Source organism: Mustela nivalis, assembly GCF_964662115.1.
Source record: "Mustela nivalis genome assembly, chromosome: 19".
In the NCBI taxonomy this organism is placed as follows: domain Eukaryota; kingdom Metazoa; phylum Chordata; class Mammalia; order Carnivora; family Mustelidae; genus Mustela; species Mustela nivalis.
The window spans coordinates 25329775-25349110 of NC_139038.1; the positions used below are offsets into that span (position 1 = coordinate 25329775).

The 19336-nt window shown below is 45.5% G+C and overlaps 2 protein-coding genes across 5 annotated transcripts in view; one reads left to right on the forward strand and one right to left on the reverse strand.

Annotated features, from left to right (window-relative positions):
• The window catches only part of TMC5 (transmembrane channel like 5), an 85860-nt gene extending 82016 nt beyond the window's left edge, over positions 1 to 3844 (reverse strand). The window contains exon 1 of the mRNA XM_082714886.1: positions 3773 to 3844. The gene's annotated coding sequence lies outside the window, so the exon portion shown is untranslated. The remainder of the gene's footprint in view (positions 1 to 3772) is intronic.
• Positions 3845 to 15979: 12135 nt separating this feature from the next.
• The window catches only part of TMC7 (transmembrane channel like 7), a 53311-nt gene continuing 49954 nt past the window's right edge, over positions 15980 to 19336 (forward strand). For all 4 annotated transcript variants that reach the window (XM_082714020.1, XM_082714022.1, XM_082714021.1 and 1 more), the window contains exon 1: positions 15980 to 16416. In XM_082714020.1, coding sequence (XP_082570146.1) covers positions 16350 to 16416 — 67 coding nt within the window. In that variant the 5' untranslated portion in view covers positions 15980 to 16349. The remainder of the gene's footprint in view (positions 16417 to 19336) is intronic.

Consider the following 19336-nt stretch of genomic DNA (forward strand, 5'->3'; position numbering starts at 1 on the left):
TGACCTGATTTAACATCTCCATGAGGAGGCTTTACAAATATGAGGACTGAAGGAGAGAGAGTAATACAAAGAAAAGAAATTTTGACTGATGTCACTCCACTAATAAGCATCAGAGCCAACATTTGAATCCAGAGCTGAAGGACTTTCCCCAACACTGCATTTCTGATTTGAAAGTAGGTTAAGCCTACTGAGCTATGTGGGGACCAAACTTTGACAAAACTCCATTATTCCAACCCATATGAAATCGCAAATTATGATAACATGCCCCAAGCCCTTTGGGAAAAAGAAAAAAAGGTCAGTTCTTGGGGAATGGGGTGGGACTAAAGATTGTCATCTAAATGCGCTGACATAACATGCATTATTCCCAAGATAAACCAATTTCTAAATCACTCACCCATATATACAGTAGAATCTCAATTATTGAACACTAGTATAACACACCTATAAATTAGGATAAAGTGGTAAGAAGAATATCAACTGAACAGTGGTTACTCCTAGGGAGGGAAACAGGATAGAGGTGATATTTTTTATTCTTCCTGTTTCTATGTCATTGGGAACAAGCGTATGTTATACATATTCCTGTAATGCTGAACAAGCATATTGTTTGTATAAATTTAAAAACCATTTAAAATTGTTTTAGGGGCACCTGAGTAGCTCAGTTGGTTAAGTGCCCAACTCTTAATTTTGGCTCAGGTCATGATCTCAGGGTCGTGAGATCAAGCCCTCCATCCGGCTTCAAAGTGTGCGTGGAGCCTTCCTGGGATTCTCTCTCCTTTTCCCCCGACTTTTTCTCTAAGAAAAAGAAAAAAAGAGAAAATACACACACACACACACACACACACACATATATATATATAAAAGATACTAAAATTGTTTTAAAAAGCAATAGTAAACTGAAAATCCCACAGGTGATTCTGAGGGGCCTCCTAGGTTAAAGATGGAAAGATAATTAATGCCTTAAAAATTGTGAGAGTAGGGGCGCCTGGGTGGCTCAGAGGAAAAAGCCTCTGCCTTCGGCTCAGGTCATGATCCCAGGGTCCTGGGATTGAGCCCCACATCGGGCTCTCTGCTCAGCGGGGAGCCTGCTTCCCCCTCTCTCTCTGCCTGCCTCTCTGCCTACTTGTGATCTCTGTCTGTCAAATAAATAAATAAAATCTTTTAAAAAAAAATTGTGAGAGTGATATGGAGTTGAAGAAAAGGAAACACCTACCCTATGGGCCAATAATACCAAAAGCTAAAATTTATAGGCACTTACTGTATGCAGAGCATTGGTTTGGAGTCCTTTCCGTGTACTAATGCATTTCTTTCCCACAACCACCCTGTGAGTTAGGTACTGGTGGTAACCAGGCTACCACCATCACAAGATGGCCATCAGTGACCTTCATTCCGTGGTATTCACATCCCTGTATATTTTCTTCCCACACTGAATAGTACTGATCTGTATAACCAGTAAGATATTGTAGAAATGACAGTAGGTGACCTTCAAGGCTAGGTCCTAAAAGATATTGCCACTTCTGCCTTTCTCTCTCTCCTGAATCACCAACTCTGGGAGAAGACAGTCGCCATGTTGTGAGGATACGCAAGCTGAGCTGGCAGAGCCCACAAGGATCATGAATGGCATTCACTTTCATGCCTCTTTATTCTTCTTTACTCTCCTTTTCCTTTAATTTTAATTTGTCCCTTTTTTTTTTTTTTTTAAGACACTGGCATTTTTGAAACATCCCAGCCAGTTGGCAATCCCACGGTTTGGATTTGCCTCTGTTCCCCCTGAATAGATCCAGTTAACGGAGAGGCTGTATCAGGTGAGGTGACTTATCCCATCGGTGTCATTGACCCACGTCTCGTCTCCATCTGGGAGCTCACGTGTTTCTCTCATGCACAGATAATGTTTCTTTCTTTTTTTTTTTTTTAAAGATTTTATTTATTTATTTGACAGAGAGAAATCACAAGTAGTCGGAGAGGCAGGCAGAGAGAGAGAGAGAGGGAAGCAGGCTCCCTGCTGAGCAGAGAGCCCGATGCGGGACTCGATCCCAGGACCCTGAGATCATGACCTGAGCCGAAGGCAGCGGCTTAACCCACTGAGCCACCCAGGCGCCCCATAGATAATGTTTCTTGCTGACGACCACAAATCACTCTGATGTTTGACTTTTTTTTTTTTTGAAATTGCAAAGATGCAATGGGCCCAAATCTTGACTGAGAAAGGACCCTAAAGAAGAATCCTATAACATTAACAAAAGGAATATAATTTACAGATATTAGCAGAGTTAGGGGTTTCCGAGAAAAAGCAAGATGAGACATAGCACTTGTGATGCAGCGCTTGGCTTGGAACCCCAGCTATTTTCTGTGATCTACGCCTTACTGGTATTACTTGGCCTGGCACACTTCTTGCAAAACTTCCTAGGAGCTGTTAGGAAAAGGAAATGCAAAAACCTCTCAGTGGTTAAGGATTTTAAGGGAACAAAGGGAATGCAAAACCTAACAGTGTCTAGGAGGCCAGTTAGAAAACCCAACCCTATCAGGCGTAAATCAAAGGTAAAACTCCCAGTGCTGTTTCAGAAGTAGATTGTCCTAACACACATTCTCCAGTTTTTCTGCAGGCTTGAAACCCTGTCCTATGGGGTTAATGAAGTTAAAACTGCCACCAGCAGGACCTTCATGGATCCTGCTTTTTTTCTGGACAGAAACCCTAACCTTACCAGGTAGAGGCAAAACAAGGAGAGCTCCAACCAGCCTGGACCAGTTTGAGCTTGACCATGGTCTCACCCCTGGAGTGTCCCACAGTGACGTCTACCTCATTATAATATTAAAATCTCCACCCAAGGGGTGCCTGGGTAGCTCAGTCAGTTCAGCCTCTGCTTAACGATCAGGACGTGATCCCAAGGTTTTGGGATCAAGGCTGGAGTCGGGGGTCCCTGCTCAGCGGGGAATCTGCTTCCTCTCTCTCTGTCCTCCCCCCCCGCGTATGCTCACCCGAGTTTTCTATCAATAAATAAAATCTAAAAAAAAAAAAAAAAAAAAAATTAAATTTCCAGGGGCGCCTGGGTGGCTCAGTGGGTTGGGGCCTCTGCCTTCGGCTCAGGTCATGATCTCAGGGTCCTGGGATCGAGCCTCACATCGGGCTCTCTGCTCCGCGGGGAGCCTGCTTTCTCCTCTCTCTCTGCCTGCTTGTGATCTGTCTGTCAAACAAATAAATAAATCTTTAAAAAACAAAAAAAAAAAATTTTTTTTTTTTTAAATCTCCACAGGCTTTAGGAACACAACACAGGACACGTGTCTAGGCACGTTTTCTAAGCTCGCCTGCACCAACTTTCGCCCGCCTTTACATGCGTGACAAGACTCCCCTTTCTGAGTATTTATCCTGACTCTGAATAAAAGAAACCTACTCATCCCCACCTGAGGAATTAATACTTTGCAAGTTATTCCCCATGTTGTCCTTCTTTTCTACAAATCAAGTTTCCTCAGTGTGACAACGCCACTGGGTGTCGTCTCTCCCCATAACCCCTCAAGGAACGAACTTCTCACCAGCTAGACCCCAAGACCTGACTTTTAGGGTCCACCTGCCTGTACTCACTAGACTTTTTCTTGCATTTTTCCTTGAGGTCTTCATTCGGGTTTGCCTCTTACCTCAGGTGACTGAAACCCAAAACCACCCCTCAGGGGAGGGCGACTGCCCTGAGGAGACCTCCCGCCGCCCAGCCCACCCAAACCCTTGGACCTAAACCCCCTACAAGCCTGCACAGACTGACGGGAAACAACCCACCATTACCTTTACCTCATTAGGATACTAAAATCCCTGCCCCAGGAGGAGCTCAAGCCTCGCTCACATCACAACGTAGGACGTCTATACGGTCATGTTTCCCTAGGGCGCATGCGCAATCTTTTTTTTTTTTTTAAAGGCGCATGCGCAATCTTAAACCCACCTCTACCTCCAATGACCAAGGCTTCCCGATCTAAATATTCATCCTCATCCTAAACCCAAGCTACACGTTCGCCTGGTCTCAGTGAGTCTCCGCTTTGTGATCTCCTCATCTGCTGCAAATAAAGGTTTCTCTTTGCCACGACTCCCTTGGCGCCGTTTCTGTGACTCCCCAAGGATCCCACTCGTGGTGGTTTGGTTACAGAGCAACAACGCTCACAAGTTAAAATGATCCAAATGGGGTGCTTTTAAATTCCCAAATTGGAGAAAATTAAGAAAATGACTCCATTTGAAATTGCACCCCGAAGAGTAAAATACCGAAGAATAAAGTTAACCTAGAAAGTAAAATTCCCAAACTCCCCCATCTCAACAAGGCGAACAAATTTAACATCACCAACAGCAGGACAATCTGACAAACTTAACATCGCCAGTAGCGGGGCAATCTGACGTCATGGGCCTCCTGGCGTGTTGGACTGAGAAGTATATACAAAGCAGTAACATTTTTCCTATACACTTTGGGAACAAAGTGGGGATCACCAGTTTTGTTTTTTCACATGGCCCACAGTAGACAAAATTACATAAAAAGAAAATAACATTACCATTTACTAACCTAAACATTTAATGAAACAACTTTAGTGTTTTTAACAAACATTTACATACCACTTACTCTGGACCAAGCACTGTTCTAAGTGCTTTATAGAAATGACCTCCTTAGGTCATTCCAAGAAACTTAACAGCTGCCCTGGGATGAGTATTGGGGGAAGTAGGGGAGGGTGGAGGAGAGAGATACTCTCAGGTGTCAACCCTGTACTTGCAACCCTGGGTATCTCCTTAAATATTGCCCCCAGACCTCTTGCCTGCCTTACTCTAGTCCCAGAACTGAGTTGGCAGTAGATACTGCCATTAGAATCACTTGACAGATGAGAAGACAGCACAGAGAGGTTTAGCAACTTACCTCAGATCACACAGCTAGGGTGTGGCAGAGCGAGCCATTGAACCCAGGCTATCTATCTGGTACCACAGCCCATGCTCTTAGCCACCTCTCCTTGCTGACAGTACATTTCAACATGAAAAAGGATAACATAGCGGAATACAACAGTCCTTCTCAAAAAAGAAAGTTTTGCAGCTTGACACACAAATGCACAGGTGGACCTAGGGGTTTGTAATAAAAAATGTAATGTAGCAATTGTCCTGTGCTCCACAGCTAAGTGGTGTGAGCAAAACAAGTTGAGAGGGTGATTTTTTTACTCCCCTGTCACTGAAGGGGCCACTGTGAGCTCTAACAGCTGGTTTTTAGGCTTGTGAGCAGCCCCAGGGGAAAATGCTCCACCTTTGTTAGGATTCAGCTTCTGGCCTAAGGGGGTTAAAACTGGGTCCTCCCAAGGTGAGGGGGAATGGTCTGTGCTTTGTGGGAAAATGAGGCAGTGGTTTAAGGCTGCAGTCCAAGAAGGGACTGGAGGCAGGAAGGAAGTGTGTTCCAGACGGGACCTTGGTCCATCTCTGAGCCCCCTGGGAAGGGACAGGTCAGCGGGATGTGCATGAAGGCCAGACTGCAAACACTCTTTAAAATAGCAGCTGGGCTCTCTCCAGCAGGGAGGGAACCTTTGCTAAGAGTCCTTTGCTGTCTGCCAAGAGCCTGGAAAACTAGAAGTGGGCTCAGCCTCTCCTGACCTCGGAGGGGTTTGACATTTTCTGAATTACCTTGCAGTTTGCCCTAAAATTACTTTTCATGTCTGCAACCAAAGAAGTATTGTATTTAAAAATCATGGAGCAATTTATACCAGAAAGGAAGAGAGATTTCCCTCCCTCACCCATTATTTTTCACATTTCCAGAAAACATTTCATCAGGAGCTGACTAGAGTTTGGAGCCCCCTTTCTAATCCTCAAATGAACTTCAGGAACCCAACTTACGCAAATAGCTAGAGTCACTGAGTTCCTCTTGTGTGTCTGCCCGTCTAAACATGTGGAACCTATCAGTGACCGTGGACATACTGGGATCCCTGCCCTTGTGGGACTTTCCTTTTAGGGAGGAAGACACACAATAAATGGAAAAGTCAGTTGTACATTATATTAGAAGGTAATGACTGACATTAAAAAAAAAAAAAAAGAAAGAAATCATACAAAGCAGGGATAGACTGTTGCAGACAGCCTCTGGAATGACTGTTGTGGAGGACAGGAGGATGAAGGGTAAAAGCAGTGGGATGCCCAGGGAGGTCTGTTGGTACCAGGACAATGACCAACACAAGGAACATGGTTGATGAGGCAAAAAATTTACTTTTTGTTTTATTTTGAGAGAGGGAGAGAGCATGGGTAGGGGCAGGGGGCAAGCAGAAGGAGAGGGAGAACTTTTTTTTTTTTTAAGATTTTATTTATTTATTTGACAGAGAGATTAAGAACAAACAGGGGGAGCAGCAAGCAGAGGGAGAGGAAGAAGCAGGCAAGAAGACAGTTGGGAGCTTGGGGATCCTGGATGGTTCAGTCGGTCAAGCATCTGCCTTCAGCTTCAGCATGGTCAAAGGAACGAGACTTTTCAAAGTGAAGGTCAAGCAAAGCTTTATTTTGCGCCAAGCATTGAGAATCAAATCGACTGGCCTGGGCCGTCTCTTGCAAAGAGGCAACCTCTCTCTGCCTCACAAACTAACTTCTGTAGAGCAAAGGCCATGTGGTTGGGCCTGGCCACACACAGGTGGCCAATGAGATTGTAACACACCGAGAAAGCTGCACAGGCATGCTAGGGCACACATAGGTGGCCAATTGAATTACAATTCACCCTATAGTAGCTATTTGAACTAGCCTATCACCTTGGTCAGAATTGGCGCCCCAAAGGTGCCCAAAAGGCGGGGCCCACATTCTTTGGCAGTCAGGGAGATAGTATGTGTGCTTTACTGATTGGCTGTCTCCACCTGGCGGGACTCGACCTTGCATCCTGGGCTCTGTTATCTCTCCCTGACCTGACCTGTCCTGGTATATGGGCTCTTTTATCAGGGGCTGGTCGGCCATATTTTACCGGTTTCCCAGACCCGTTTCTAAGAGAGTTCCTCTGAGGGGCAGGGTCAATCGAAGTCCACTGCATAAACAACAAAATGGCTGTTCTACCGAGGTGGGGCTACTCCGGCTGAGTAGGCCCTCAAAAGCTCACACAGTGATCTCTGGGTCCCTCAGCAAGGAGTCTGCTTCTCTCTCTCTCCCTCTTCCTTGCCCTATTGTTCTCTCTCTCTTTTTTTAAAAAATAAAACAGTGGGAGGGGCGCCTGGGTGGCTTAGTCATTAGGTGTCTGCCTTCAGCTCCAGTTATGATCCAGGATCTTGGGATCAAGGCCCGTGTGCAGCTCTCTGCTCGGCAGGAAACCTGCTTCTTCCTCTCCCTCTCCCCCCACTTGTGTTCCCTCTCCCTCTCTGTCAAATAAATAAATAAAATCTTAAAAAAAAAAAAAAAAAGACAGTGGGAGCTTCCTGGGGATATGTTACACAGTGCCTGCCTCAAGTATTTGTCAGTCAGCTGCAGGTTGTAAGTAGACATTTAATTTTATTTATATTTTCCTTCTGCCTTTGTTTCCCACATCAGTGATGACCCAAGTACCCTGAGCGGCTTTGATTTTCTGAAATAGTGAATAACTCTTGATGGAAATAGAGGCTAGATGATATACACTCTCAATGCACACCGTAGATGGGCGCCTGGGTGGCTCAATGGGTTAAAGCCTCTGCCTTCAGCTCAAGTCATGATCTCAGGGTCCTGGGATCGGGCTCTCTGCTCAGTGGGAAGCCTGCTTCCCTCTCTCTCTCTCTGCCTGGCTCTCTGCCTACTTGTGATCTCTCTGTCAAATAAATAAACAAAATCTTTGAAAAAAAAAAGAAAAAATGTACACCATAGCTATGTTCTGGAAAATTCAATACAGGTTCAAATCATACAAAATTCCTGGCTGTTTGTCAGACAGAGTCTGGTTCTTGGCTCAGATCATTAGAAAAGGTCTTAACCTGCTTGCATGTCTGCTTAGATCTTGGGTGGTTTGTGTTTCAGGAAACAGGATGTTCATTGTGTGGGATAGGACCCATCAGCTCATTGCTAGGGAGGAACATGGTTTTCACCTTTGAATTAAGTTCATAGCATTCCCTGTCCATGGTAACTGCTAACCTGCCTCCCCACATTTCCAAAGTGCCCCTGGGTGGTGGGTATCATTTCAGATTAAGAACCACTGCTCTAATCCATTTATTTTGCAAATGTGAACTCTAAGGGCTCTGTGGTGAAATGGTTTGTCTGTGACCACACAGTCAAACCAGTACACCTACATTAGTATTACCAGTTATAGCAAAGATAAAAATTACATGCTCAACAACTTCTTGTTTTTCTGTTAAGAGTTTGACCCAAAAGGGGCACCTGGGTAGCTCAGTGGGTTAAGCCTCTGCCTTCGGCTCAGGTCATGATCTCAGGGTCCTGGGATCAAGCCCCTCATCGGGCTCTCTGCTCAGCGGGGAGACTACTCGCCCCCCCACCTCTCTGCCTGCCTCTCTGCCTCCTTGTGATCTTGGTCAAATAAATAAATATTTTTAAAAATATAATAAAAAAATAAAAATAATGACTTTCATTTCTCAGTTATGAGTGCAATTTTGTAGAGAAGCTGGAAAATACAGAAAAGCAATAAGAAAAAAAAAAAAAAAGACTTCTATGGTCATCACCTAGAGATAACTACTGCTAACCTCTTGGTGTAATTGATTCCATCTTCTCCTGGGGTTCAGCAACACACTGCCCACTACCCTTCCAGTAAATTCAGTAAATTCCCAATATCCCTTAAGAGAATCTCAGTGGGTTATCACTGCTCCCAAGTAAGAGCAAATCAGCCTATACAACGTTTTAAAATGAGTAAAAAAGAAAAAAAAACATCCAAATGAGTAAAAAGAAAAACAAAGCAATGGCAATCTCAAATTACCCACGAGAATTCAAAGTAGCAAAGACATTGGCTAATTCTTTTTCCATAAATGAACTAAAATGATACGTTTTATTTGATGCATCTATCGGTATGTAAAATTATCTTCTTTGTCTGATTTCAGTAGGTATATGAGTCTTTATTAATTATATGTGTCTTTGTTATATGAGTCTTTGTCCGATTTTGCTAGTTATATGAGTCTTACACAGCCAAGCTACTATATAAACATTTACTTACAGAGTTACAATTTACAAAGCATTTCTGTTTTAGGCAACTTGTGGAATGACAACTGGTGGGGGCAGGAGGCTATTTGCAAGGCAGTAATGATGAGGGAGCAGAAGGCAAATTGAGGACGGACAAAATACAAGCTGACACCTCACAACCCAGGGAGGATATGTGTGACATTCCTAAGGTACTCCCCACTGCCCTAAAACTACGAGGAAGGGTCAAATGGTGAGCTGATAAAGATCAGATTCCTGCAAGACTCAAGACTGTTTACCAACGTCTTAGCGGTTTTTTTAAAAAAATTATTTATTTATTTATTTATTTATTTATTAGAATGAGAGAGAGAGCACAGTCAGGCAGAGTGGCAGGCAGAGGCAGAGGGAAAACCTGGCTCCCCGTGGGGCAAGGAACCCGATGCGGGACTCGATCCCAGAATACTGGGATCATGACCTGAGCCGAAGGCAGCCATTCAATCGACTGAGCCACCCAGGTGTCCCGTCTTAGTGATTTTTAAACAAGATTTTTATTTATTTATTTTTGAGAGAGAGAGAGCATGTGCACGTGGAGAGCAAATGCTTGCGTGAGCAGGGGAGGGACAAAAGCAGACTCTTCACTGAGCAGGGAGCTCTAAGTGGGGCCCGATCCCAGGACCCCAAGATCATGATCCGAGGCAAAGGCAGCTGTTTAACCTAACTGAGCCACCAAAGTGCTCTGTCTCTGTGATTTACTAGGAGAAAGTCTTCTCATCAATAGCCTAACTTCTAGAACCTGAGCTAGGCAAAGTATAAGACGCCTCAAGGGAAACTCCCAAGGGTCCTATTGTTAGTGCCTTATTAGAAGGAAAAGCAACCTGAACTTGGCCAATACCCGGCCTCCCATATCCTGTAAATCTTCTTTAGCATATCAAAGTCCTTTTGAAAATCTCCCTTTTCATTACCTCCTCCAACTCCCACGTATATAATCAGGCATTCCTCACAACCCCTGTGTAGCAGCACTTTCTGCCCCTGGGTCCTGTCCCTTTGCTTTTGAAAAACCACCTTTTTTTGCACCAAGGAGGTTTCAAGAATTCTTCCTTGGCCTGCTCCAGACCTCACCAACATTCCCAAACGACATCAGTAGGATGCCCAAGTGTTGTAGGATTTCTCTGCCTTCAGTGCCCATGGTTCTTGGTCACCTCACTTCAAAGAATGAAGACGTAGACCAGAGGAAGAGTGGTGGGCAGAAAAGCAAAGTTTATTCAATAATTGTATAAAGGGGCGCCTGGGTGGCTCAGTGGGTTAAGCCGCTGCCTTCAGCTCAGGTCATGATCCCAGAGTCCTGGGATCGAGTCCCACATTGGGCTCTCTGCTCAGCAGGGAGCCTGCTTCCTCCTCTCTCTCTCTGCCTGCCTCTCTGCCTACTTGTGATCTCTCTCTGTCAAATAAATAAATAAAATCTTTTTAAAAAAAATAATTGTATAAAACTTCTGAGAGGTGGGCAGGCCAGAGGGTGGCCCCTGGAGTTTCTAAGTTTAGGGGGTTTTATGAGATCTTTCGTAGAACTACCTTAAGCAATCATGGGGTGCCGAGCCCTGCCAATCAGGGCTTGGGTCATGCATCTTTCTACCTACTAGATTACTGTCAACATGCTGATGGTCCTTTTTTGTTGACATCTAGGGGCTTATGTCTTAACTTCCCCTTGCCCATGATATTGACAAATGCTTTGGGATTAACTGCCTTATTTTAGGACATCTTACAGAAGTCATTTCCGCCAAGGCTACAAAGCAGAAGGCTAGTGTGGTCCTGTCTAACCCGCAAAGCAGTGATGTTTTATTCTCCCTTGATGAGGGAACAGAAGGGTGGCTGAGGACAAAGCAAAAGGGTGACATCCTGCAACCTCCCCCCATCCCCATTCCTGGGTGGGACTTATGTGACATTTTTTAGGAATCTCCCAACTATCTTAATGTTAATACCTTGCTAAGAAGGGAAAAATAGACCTTGAGAATGACAAGGCCTCTGGTATCCGATATCTTTTGTAGGTCTTCTTTAGCATATGAACGTTCTTGAAACCTCCGAGTTTTTTTCCTTACCTCCCCCAACCTTAACATATGTACATAACCTGCCACCCCTCACAACCTCACAACGGGGGGTGGGGGGGTGGGGGTGGAGGGGGTGGGGGGGGGAGAGTCAGTAGCTCTTCTTGCCCATGTGTCCTGTCCCGTGCCTTAACAGACCACCACTGTGCACCAAAAATGTCTCAAGAATTCTTTCTTGGTCATCGGCTCCAGACTCCACCCCACTGAACCTAATCTATATTCTACAACTCCATCATCTTGACTCCGTAATTTCTTGTTGGCGCCCCTGACCCTGACTACTGTCCAACTCACTCTTAACACAGAGAACCCTGTTTGTACCAGGACAACCTACATGAAGAACATGGTTGATGGGGCCAGGAATTTACTCTTTTTTTTTTTTTTTAAGATTTTATTTATTTATTAAAGAGAGAGAGGGGGAGAGAGCAAGCACAGGCAGACAGAATGGCAGGCAGAGGCAGGGGGAGAAGCAGGCTCCCTGCTCAGCAAGGAGCCCGATGTGGGACTCGATCCCAGGACGCGGGGATCATGACCTGAGCCGAAGGCAGCTGCTTAACCAACTGAGCCACCCAGGCATCCCCAGGAATTTACTCTTGATTTAAGGCATGTATATCAGTTTAGGTGTAAGTATACCAGACTCTCCTCACCCAGGTTTTGGGAATAATGACTCACAGACCTCTACTCAGTCCTTGCAGCGTGTGTAAAACTTGGAGCTGTGATGTGACCATCTTTTGCCATGGGAAGGGAGCAGCCGACAAACCAGGGGCACGTGTGAGATGTAGGTTTCAAGGGTAAAGAAACAGCAAACATGAAACCCACAGGCAAGAACATGCTAGGTGTATTCAAGGGGCCAGCCACAGTGGTGATGGGAGGAGATGGGGTTGGGGGGAATCCAGCAAAGCCTGATTGGCAAGAGGAAACTGTTGGAGGAAGGGGTGTTTAAGCAGGAAAATGACAAGATCAACTTCCTTTTGGGGAAGATGGCTTTGACTGCTGCGTGGACAATGTTTGGACAAGGGAGATAAGAAGTAGTCCTTGCTCTGGGGGAGGCAGTGGTGCTTGAGGTAGGTGATCTGCTGGGAGATGGTGGGAAGGAGGAAACACGAATGATTTCACTCTGCCTCTCAGGGGAAAACATGGCTCTTTTCTCCCTAAAATGGGGTTTAGAGGCTCCCGTTACCTTCTTAGGAATGATGAAGGTTAAGGGAGTTAACACAGGATAAACAGTTGGTAAAAGTAATTTTTCAGTAAGGGTAGGTGTTATTGTTATTATTCCCCTAGTAATAAAAAAGAGTCATCATGGAGCCTCACTACATTCTAGTGTGGAAAATAGACAAAACAGGGGCACCTGGGTGGCTCCGAGGATTAAAGCCTCTGCCTTCAGCTCAGATCATGATCCCAGGGTCCTGAGATCGAGCCCCACATCGGGCTCTCTGCTCAGCAGGGAGCCTGCTTCCTCCTCTCTCTCTGCCTGCCTCTCTGCCTGCTTGTGATCTCTGTCTGTCAAATAAATAAATTCTTTAGAAAGAAAATAGACAAAACAAGTAGTAAAAAGGAGATGGGGGGCACTGTGGCAAGACATGTGCCTTCCCTGGAAATAAAAGCAATTAAAAGCAATTAAGCAATCAAGAATTTCATTCTTGTTCTGTTTTGTCTTACTTAGGGCCCTTCTGTCTGAATTTGCTTCTCTAGCTGACAACCTTCTTTCTCTTATTTATTTCTAACAGGAGATTTTTTTATGGTCATTTCCCAGAGAAATACCCTATTTTTTTTTTAAATAAGATTTTATTTATTTATTTGAAAGAGAGAGAGAGAGTCAGCAAGAGAGAGCACAAGGGCAGAGCAGAGAAGCAGAGGGAGAGAGAGAGAGAGCATCAGACCCCCCACTGAGCATCAGACCCCCCACTGAGCAGGGAGCCTCTGGAATCATGACCCGAGAAGATGCTTAATGGACTGAACCACCCAGGAGCCCCAGAACTACCCAATTTCTAGTCCTGTAAAATTAGTCCTTTCCTGGGAGGAAGGAGTCTCCTTCAGGAGCCTGGATTCATTCCCTTGCCTTGGAGAGAATCTAAGACCCCACGTAGCCCAGGGTGCAAACCCAAACCAGGGCCAGGTGCCAGGTGAGACCAGCAGGAAGGAGATTCACACCTGGAGTTCTTCTCTACGACATCTTCTCTAAGGTCACTCCACCCCCTTTAGGCCATTGGGTTCCAGCCTTCCCCTTCCGGATCTGTAGGCTGGGACTGGGGACTAGGAGGTGGCCTCTGTTGAGCAAGGGAATGAGGGAGTGAGGAGATGAGGGAGGCACTGCCTGACAGAAATAGCCATCATTTGTCAACATTCCACAAACTTTAGAGGTAATTTTTTTTAAAGATTTTTTAAAAAGATTTTATTTATTTATTTGACAGAGATCACAAGTAGGTAGAGAGGCAGGCAGAGAGAGAGGAGGAAGCAGGCTTCCCGCCAAGCAGAGAGCCCGATGTCGGGCTTGATCCCAGGACCCTGGGATCATGACTTGAGCCGAAGGCAGAGGCTTTAACCCATTGAGCCACCGAGGCGCCCCTAGAGGTAATTTTTTAAAATACAATCACGTACATTCAGGTAATACATCTGCATAGTACCAAAAAAAAAAAAAAAGGATAATTACTAAATACCCCCCAACTCTTACTTAGAGATATAGTATGCATTTACAGACGACTTTCTAACCCAAATGGTAGCTTACTTAATACACTTTGGCATCTTGCTTTGTCACTTAATTATATAACTCTCTATGCATAATTTCCTATATGTCTGTATGTATATAGAGCTATGTAATAGTTGGACATAGGTGTCAAAATTTCTTTAACCAGCCTCCTACATACAGAGATGTAGACTATTTCCAGTCTTTTGCTGTTATAAACAGCATTATAAAGAACATACTTATACAAATGTCATTGCTTGTGGTGCAGAATTTTAAATTTTTATGGAGTTTGATTTTTCATGTTTCTTTGGCTTCTTGGTTTGGGTCATATTCATTAAGGCTTTTCTCTTGGTAATACTTTTTTTTTTTTTAAGATTTTTTAAATTTATTTGACAGAGAGTAGGCAGAGGCAGACAGAGGAGAGGGGGAAGCAGGCTCCCCGCTGAGCAGAGATCCTGACGTGGGGCTCGATTCCAGGACCCCGAGATCATGACCTGAGCCGAAGGCAGAGACCTTAACCTACTGAGCCACCCAGGCTCCCCCCCTTTTTTTAAAGATTTATTTATTTGTCAGAGAGAGCGAGCCTGCACAAGCAGGGGGAGTGGCAGGCAGAGGGAGAAGCAGGCTCCCTAGTCAGCAAGGATCCCAGTGCAGGACTCGATCCCAGGACTCCAGGATCATGACCTGAGATGAAGGCAGATGCTTCACTGACTAAGCCACCCAGGATTCCTGTTGAAAAACTTCCTTTTCCTTTTTTAAGTACTTCTATGGTTTTCTTTTTCATTTATATCTCTCATAAATAAATACAATATTTTAAAAAATTATTTATATCTTTTTTGGATTTTCTTTTGTGTATGGTATGATATCGGCATTCAGATTAGGATCTCCTCCCCAGTCTCACCAGCAAATGCTCTACCGGGCATTTCAGGTGAGTATTCTCACTATACCCCAGGACCTAGTAATATATATCCTCATGTTACAGGTGAAAAAAAACAAAGTCTCAGAGAGGTAGCGACCCGGGGTCCAGCTCACTCAGGGAATAATAGGAAACTAGGTTCCAAAGGGAAACCCAGTGACCCCACCCTTAACTATAATAAAAATAGCCTTTATTTTGAGCCAAGCAATTACTGTAAAATAAATAAATAACGTTTCTATTTTGGAACAGCTTTAGAGTTACAGAAAATAGCCCAGGGAGTACAGAGAATTTCCATAGAGAGAATAGGACATAGGTTCCATATACCCAGACTCGGTTTTTCTGATTACTACCATCTTACCTCCCTTTGACATTTTTCACAATAGATGAACCAATATTCACACGTTCTTATTATCTAAAGTCCAACCTTTATTCAGGTTTGCTTAAATGATCTTTTGGTTCCATATCCCTCCCCTTCCTTATCTCCATTACACTTAACAGGGTTCATCTCTCCTAAGGCTCCTCTTAGCTGTTCAGTTTCTCAGACTCTCCCTGTTTTTTGATGAACTTGACAATTTGGGGGAGTAGTAACCAGGGATCCTGTTAGAATGTCTCACGTGTGGGGTTTGTCTCATGTTTTCTTATGACTGGACTAGGGTGACAGGTTTTAGTGTGATTCTCATCCCATCATTCTGAGAGCGCATACCATCAACGTGACATCATCACTGTGGGTGTTGACCTTGACTGTCTGTCTGAGGAAGTGTTTGCCAAGTATTATCCAGGTAAAGTTACTTGCGCTCGCAGCCATACTGCCCTGTTGGGGAGGAAATCACAGTGTGCAGCCCCCGTTTAGAGTAGAGAGTGAGGCTATACCGCCTTGAAGTTTCCACATAAATTATCCGAAATCCTGCACAGGAAATTTACCTACACTTCCTCATTTATTTATTTTAATTTGGCAATTCTGTGTGCAATTATTTATAAATGCACACAGAATTACATGTACTTAACCATTTTACATTTATTTATACTCAGCGATTACTTTTAATTTTGACACTGGCCATGGGTCGACGTCCAGCGATGAAGCACGGATCTGGTGGGAAATTTATAACCCAAACCCATTAGATCGTGAGACCCTCCCTTGCACCTCACTGAGCCTCTCCGGTCCCCAACCGCATTTACAAACATGAACAAATACTCTTCCCCGCCGCCCCGCTTTACGGACCCACAAGTTGACTTACTAGATACACTTGTTCAGAGTCTCGGTTTTTATTCATTTTTATGAATAACTCTTTAAATTTAGTTAAGACATCCGGGAGGTCGCCCCTGATCTCGGCCGCTGGGTGGAGCCTTCCCGGGCCTGGGGCTCCGCAGCCGCCGGTCGGATCCCTGCTCCCACCGCCCGCCGCCGGGACTCCCATCCCCAACCCTGGGCCCCCCGGTGGTCGGGCGGCGGCGGCGCGCGGGGAAAAGGGCCGTCTCGGCGCCGCGCCCCGCCCCGGCCTCTGTGACGTCCGCGCCGGAACCTGGAATTCGGCTCCCGGGAGCTGGCGGCGGCGGCGGCGGAGGTGGTAGCGGCCGGAGCGGGTCTCCCGCGGCTCTCCGGGGCGCGGGGGCGCAGCCATGAGCGAGTCCAGTGCCAGTGCGCTCCCGCCCGGCAGGCGCAGCAGGCAGACCTTCATCCACCCAGGTAGGACGGCGGGGACCGCGCTCCCGGCGGCCGGCGGGCAAGCTGCGGCGAGCTTGGCGCGGGCCCAGCCCCTCGCCACCTGCCCGCGCCGGGCGCTCCTGGCTTTGGGGGAAAGCGCGTTTCTCTTCCTCCTGGTCTCCCTTCTGCAACCCGCCGTCGCCCAGTTCCGAGGGCGCATGCCCTCTCCCAAAAGAAGCATCAGAATGGGAGTCCTGACCGTGTGGTGCCTTCCCGTTACTGCTTTAGGGATCCCTTAGGTGGTAACTGAAAAGAGTATGAGAGCCCCGCCAGCCCTACCATTCTTGGCACGAGGTGACTGCCTCCCAGACATTGCAGGCTTTACCATTAGACACGCTTGGAAACGAATTTCGCCTTGGCTCTGTATTGCTGTGTATCTTTGGTAAATGGCTTGCCTTCTCTGAGCCTCGGATTCTTCAGCAGTAAGATGGGACTAGGATGTTAGTAGAATCAATGGTGAGAAAAATATGTGAAGTGCCTGATACATCGAAAGGCACCAAAAAAACGGTAGACAGCCAAGCGTTACCACCTTTTTCCTTTTTTTACTGAGTAAAATTTACGGCGACGTCTAAACTCTGTGGATTTTTACATAAACATGTACAACTGCCACCCAGTTGAGATAGAAAAGTTGCCAGCACCTAGGCAGGCTTCTTACAGCATTCCCATCTTAACCTTTGTCCTTAACAAAACACAAGACCCTGCTGTGAGTTTTATAAGCAGCGTTTCCTCTATTTCAATTTGAGAATAGAAATTTTGTTACAAGGATTTACAGTAAACCATGGGTGTGGATTTGGACATGGGGCCCTTATGATTGGATTGTTCTTCACATCTAGGAGAAGAAAAAGAAGAAGACAGACATCTTAGAGAGATCCAAACCCTGGGAACTTGCTCAGGAATCAGAAGACAGAAGTCAAGTTCCATTTGATGCTAATTATTTTCTAGCTTGTTAATAGTGCTGACATCAGCCCAACTTCAGCCTTTTAATGGCAGCCATTCAAGTATTTTCCTAGTTGGTTTCCCTACAGGGGGCATGATGAAATTCATCTATCATGGATCTTTGCTGGGTGTTAAAGGAGACTCTCTAGACATCTCTTTTAGAAGAGTCATAACTGGCCCCTCTGACTAAAAGGTCTTCCTGTCCCTCGGACAAATGACCTTGTATCCACCAGCATGGCTCGGAGGCTCAGAAGGGACGGTGTTTGTAACTTTGTTGTACTTTGTAAATGGTGGCCTGCTGTATGGACATCACGGGAGGACAGTTGGAGCCAGGCAGGAGAAAAGGGGTTCTGGTTTACAGATCGGGAAATATGCATCCTTCTAAATGATGAAACAGATCATATTGTTCCCCTTCTTAGGTTAAAACTTTCCAGTGGTTTCCCATTGCGCTCAGTCCTCCTCTCTCTTCCCCCGACTGGTTTCTTTGCTTATGTCTTCAAAGCACTCACCACCATCTGAAGTCATCTGGTTTGCTTTTCTTGTCTCTTAGCTGTCTCTCCTCAAATGTGGGTCCCATGAAAAGTAGGGGCTTTGTTTTCTTCTCCTAGGATATAGAACAATGCCTGGCATACAGTAGATGATGGATATGTGTTGAATGAATGAAGGGATGAATGAAGTGTAGCCAAAGCCACAATGGCTAGATTTGAGAATCTAGACACTGGACTTTCATATGCAAATCCTCATTTTCCATGTCCTGGTCTTGCCTTTCTGCAAAGAACTGAAGTGCTTCGTGCCTCAGTTTTCCTTCTGTGTGTGTGTTTTAAAGATTTTTATTTGACAGAGAGAGACACAGCAAGAGAGGTAACAGAGGCAGGGGGAGTGGGGGAGGGAGAATCAGGCTTCCAGCCAAGTGGGGAGCCCAATGCGGGGCTCCATCCCAGGACCCTGGGAACATGACCAGAGCAGAAGGCAGACTCTTAACCGACTGAGCCACACAGGTGCCACTTCCTTATGTATTAAATGGAAGTCATGATTGTATCTACTTCAGGAGGTCAGTATAAGGATTAGGAGTTAATTAACATAAAAAACTTGGTAAGTACTTATATTATCTATACTGTGTAACACATTATTCCCAAACTTCTCTAAGCTTAGAATAGTGATAATCACTTTTATCTCACAGTTTCTGCAAGCCAGGAATTTGGAGATGACCTATCTGGTTCTGGCTCAGGGTCTCTTACGAGGTCGGATTCATGGTGATGCCATCCTCTGAAAGCTTGCCTGCGGCCGGCAGATCCCTTCCAAAGATGACTTGCTCATCGGAATGGCAAACGGACACTGGCTGTTGGCAGGGAGCCTCTCCGTACTGACCTCCCAGAGGCTGCTTGAGTGCTCTGTGGACATGGCTTTCCCTGCAGCATGTGATCCAGGAGAGAGCATGGAAGAAGCCTAATGTCTTTTATCATCTGGAGAGCTTGGAGATCACACCCTGTTCTTTCTTTTCTTTTCTTTTTAAAGAATTTATTTATTTATTTGACAGAGAGAGAGACACAGCAAGAGAGAGAATACAAGCATGGGGACTAGGAGAGGGAAAGCAGGCTTCCCGCTAAGCAGGGAGCCTGATGTGGGATTCGATCCCAGGATGCTAAGATCATGACCTGAGCCGAAGGCAGATGCTTAACCACTGAGTCACTCAGGTGCCCCTCACCCCCTGTTATTTCTGCAGTATTTTTTTTTTTTTAATTTCTGCAGTATCTTATTGGTCACATGGATCAGCCCTGTTCAGTGTAGAAAGGACCCATGGAAGGGTGTGAATGTCAGGGTATTTGCAGAGAGAGGATCACTGGCAGCCACCCTGGAGACTGGCTGCCACAGCGCCATGTAAGTGTTAACTGCTGTTGATAACATCTCTGTTCCCCACTAGATGATGAGTCCCAGGAAGACAAGGGCTGGGCCTGTTTGGCTCACC